General features: G+C 32.5%; 1 protein-coding gene across 1 annotated transcript in view; it reads left to right on the forward strand.

Annotated features, from left to right (window-relative positions):
* The window catches only part of NIPBL (NIPBL cohesin loading factor), a 146,303-nt gene that overhangs the window by 80,129 nt on the left and 63,839 nt on the right, over window positions 1-2,335 (forward strand). Inside the window, exons 22-23 of the mRNA XM_007951572.2 lie at window positions 438-570; window positions 1,466-1,609. Of these exons, the coding sequence (XP_007949763.1) occupies window positions 438-570; window positions 1,466-1,609 (277 nt within the window). The remainder of the gene's footprint in view (window positions 1-437; window positions 571-1,465; window positions 1,610-2,335) is intronic.

Here is a 2,335-nt window from a genome sequence, read left to right on the forward strand (position 1 = left end):
CTTTGGAGAGGCAATTCATTTTAAAAATCTAAAATTTTGTAGGATTGTTTAATGTTGGTTTAAAGAATTAGATTGAAATTCTGTGATTTTTTTTTCTTCAGTACATTTTGGGATATTCTACCTGAATAGGAAAACTTGTGGAGTGAAGGTTACTTAGCCTTTGAAAGAATTTATGGTGATCTTTTACAGAGGAAAACAGTGGTCATTTTTAAAAATTGGTTATGTTTGCTAGAATGTGATCTTAGTATTAGTCAGTAAATGAATTGCCTACAGTAAAGGGAAAAATGACAATTGAGAAATAGATGCATGTTAAACTATTTTATTTAATGGACCTTGTTCCTATATATAGGAAGGAAAAAACTTGGTAACAAAATTTCATTCATGTTGGGGACAGGCTACCTCAATTCACAGCCTTTTTCTTTTTTGTCTTTAAACAGGTGTGGTAGTAAGCAAGGTGAAGAAGATTACAGACCACTATTTGAAAATTTTGTTCAGGACCTTCTTTCAACAGTCAATAAGCCTGAGTGGCCAGCTGCTGAACTGCTCCTTAGTTTGTTAGGGAGACTGTTGGTAAGAGTATAGCATTTAAAGATTATTAGGTTACTACGACAACATAATGAGGATGTACTCTGATTCACTGATGATGAAATTCTTTAAAAATGTGTAAGGAAATACAACCATTGCATCTCTTTTTTTGCATGTGCTTAACTGTACACATTATTGTCAGTACCTTATGGAAAACTTTTGACTGTTGTGACTTTTTGTACTTTTTCATTACTTAAGATAAGAAAGCAATGCTTTTTTAAAAGTTTTGTTTTATTTTGGAAGTGTTATGTTGCTAGTTAAAAGCATCTATATATATTGAGTCATTTCTTACTGTAGTTAATTCATTTCAAAGCATGAAACTAATAAACTATTTGTCGTCTTTAAGAATATTTCTAAGAACATGGCACTTTTTAGTCCATCATGTAATGCAGTGGGAAAATGCAAAAAAAAAAAAAAAAAAATTAACTGTTCTTTTTTTATTTTTAAATTGCACTTGGATTTGTGCAATAAAAGTTATTACGAAGCTTTTGGGACCTAACTTTTTATGAACTGGAAAATATATTAATACCCTTCTGAAACCAAGATAATATTTCATGGTCTCAGAATTCCAGTTCAAAAAATTCTTAGTCATATCTCATTTTTAAAAAATAAACAGCCCAGCCTACATTTGAAAAAGTGACTATATTCCTAAGAAAATTTAATCTATTAAATGTGTTGTGTTGTGTTTTGTTTTGTTTTGTTTTAGCCAAATGAAAATGCTCAGATTCTTGAAACTCAAAAGGGATGGTAGTATTAGAGGAAAAATAAATTTATTTAAATATCCAATAGTATATATTTGGAATTCATCTGTTAGATTGCTATTAAAGATAATGTTGTTATAAGTGTTTCAAGTTAAATGGAAAACTGTTTTGATGTTTAGGTTCATCAGTTCAGTAACAAGTCAACAGAGATGGCTTTAAGAGTAGCATCTCTTGATTACCTTGGAACTGTTGCTGCACGACTAAGGAAAGATGCTGTTACAAGCAAAATGGATCAAGGATCTATAGAACGAATTTTAAAACAGGTATTGAGATAAGAGATTAAAATTATGGGGAAAATAACAAGTGTACCTACCCCTCACTTATCGACTGTCTCGTTATTTGACATTTCACATTTACAACAGTAATACAAAATGTACTGAATATTTTGTGTATTAATGACATATGTCTGGCATTATCAAATGCCGAGGTGCAAGGCAACAATAATGCTGGCTGTGATGTAGTTAAGGTCATGTGTCACCTTGACTAGGTCATGAGTCTTAGTGGATTATCAGTAATGTAATGATGTAATCATCCTTTGTTCTGTGATCTGATGTGGTCATCCTCCGTTTTTGCATAAAACCAATTTTTGTGTAATGACGTTGTCTTTGGAACCTAGCCTTGTCAATTAGTAAGAAGTGGGTATACTGTCTTTCAGTATTACCACATATTGTTGCATTTTATTTTGTAGATTCAAGATAAGCTCTGTATTTCTAAAATGAGCTGTTATTTTTCAAAGCCGCAGATAGGAAGCTGAGACTTACAGGTGAACTATAAAGTGTGAGAAAAGCTTTTAAATGGTTTATGTAAATCTTTAATATACTTTTTTTGGTGAACTACTTTTATGAAAGGAGCTCTGGTAGCATAGTGCCTGAGGCACTTGACTGCTAACCAGAAGACTGGCGGTTCAAAGCCACTCCTCAGAAGGAAGGTTGGGCAATCTACTTCTGTAGTGATACCGCCTTGGAAACCCAAGGAGGGGTTGCTATGAG

The sequence above is a fragment of the Orycteropus afer genome, unplaced genomic scaffold, assembly GCF_000298275.1.
Source record: "Orycteropus afer afer isolate SDZICR_OR568_19922 unplaced genomic scaffold, OryAfe1.0 scaffold00300, whole genome shotgun sequence".
NCBI lineage: Eukaryota > Metazoa > Chordata > Mammalia > Tubulidentata > Orycteropodidae > Orycteropus > Orycteropus afer.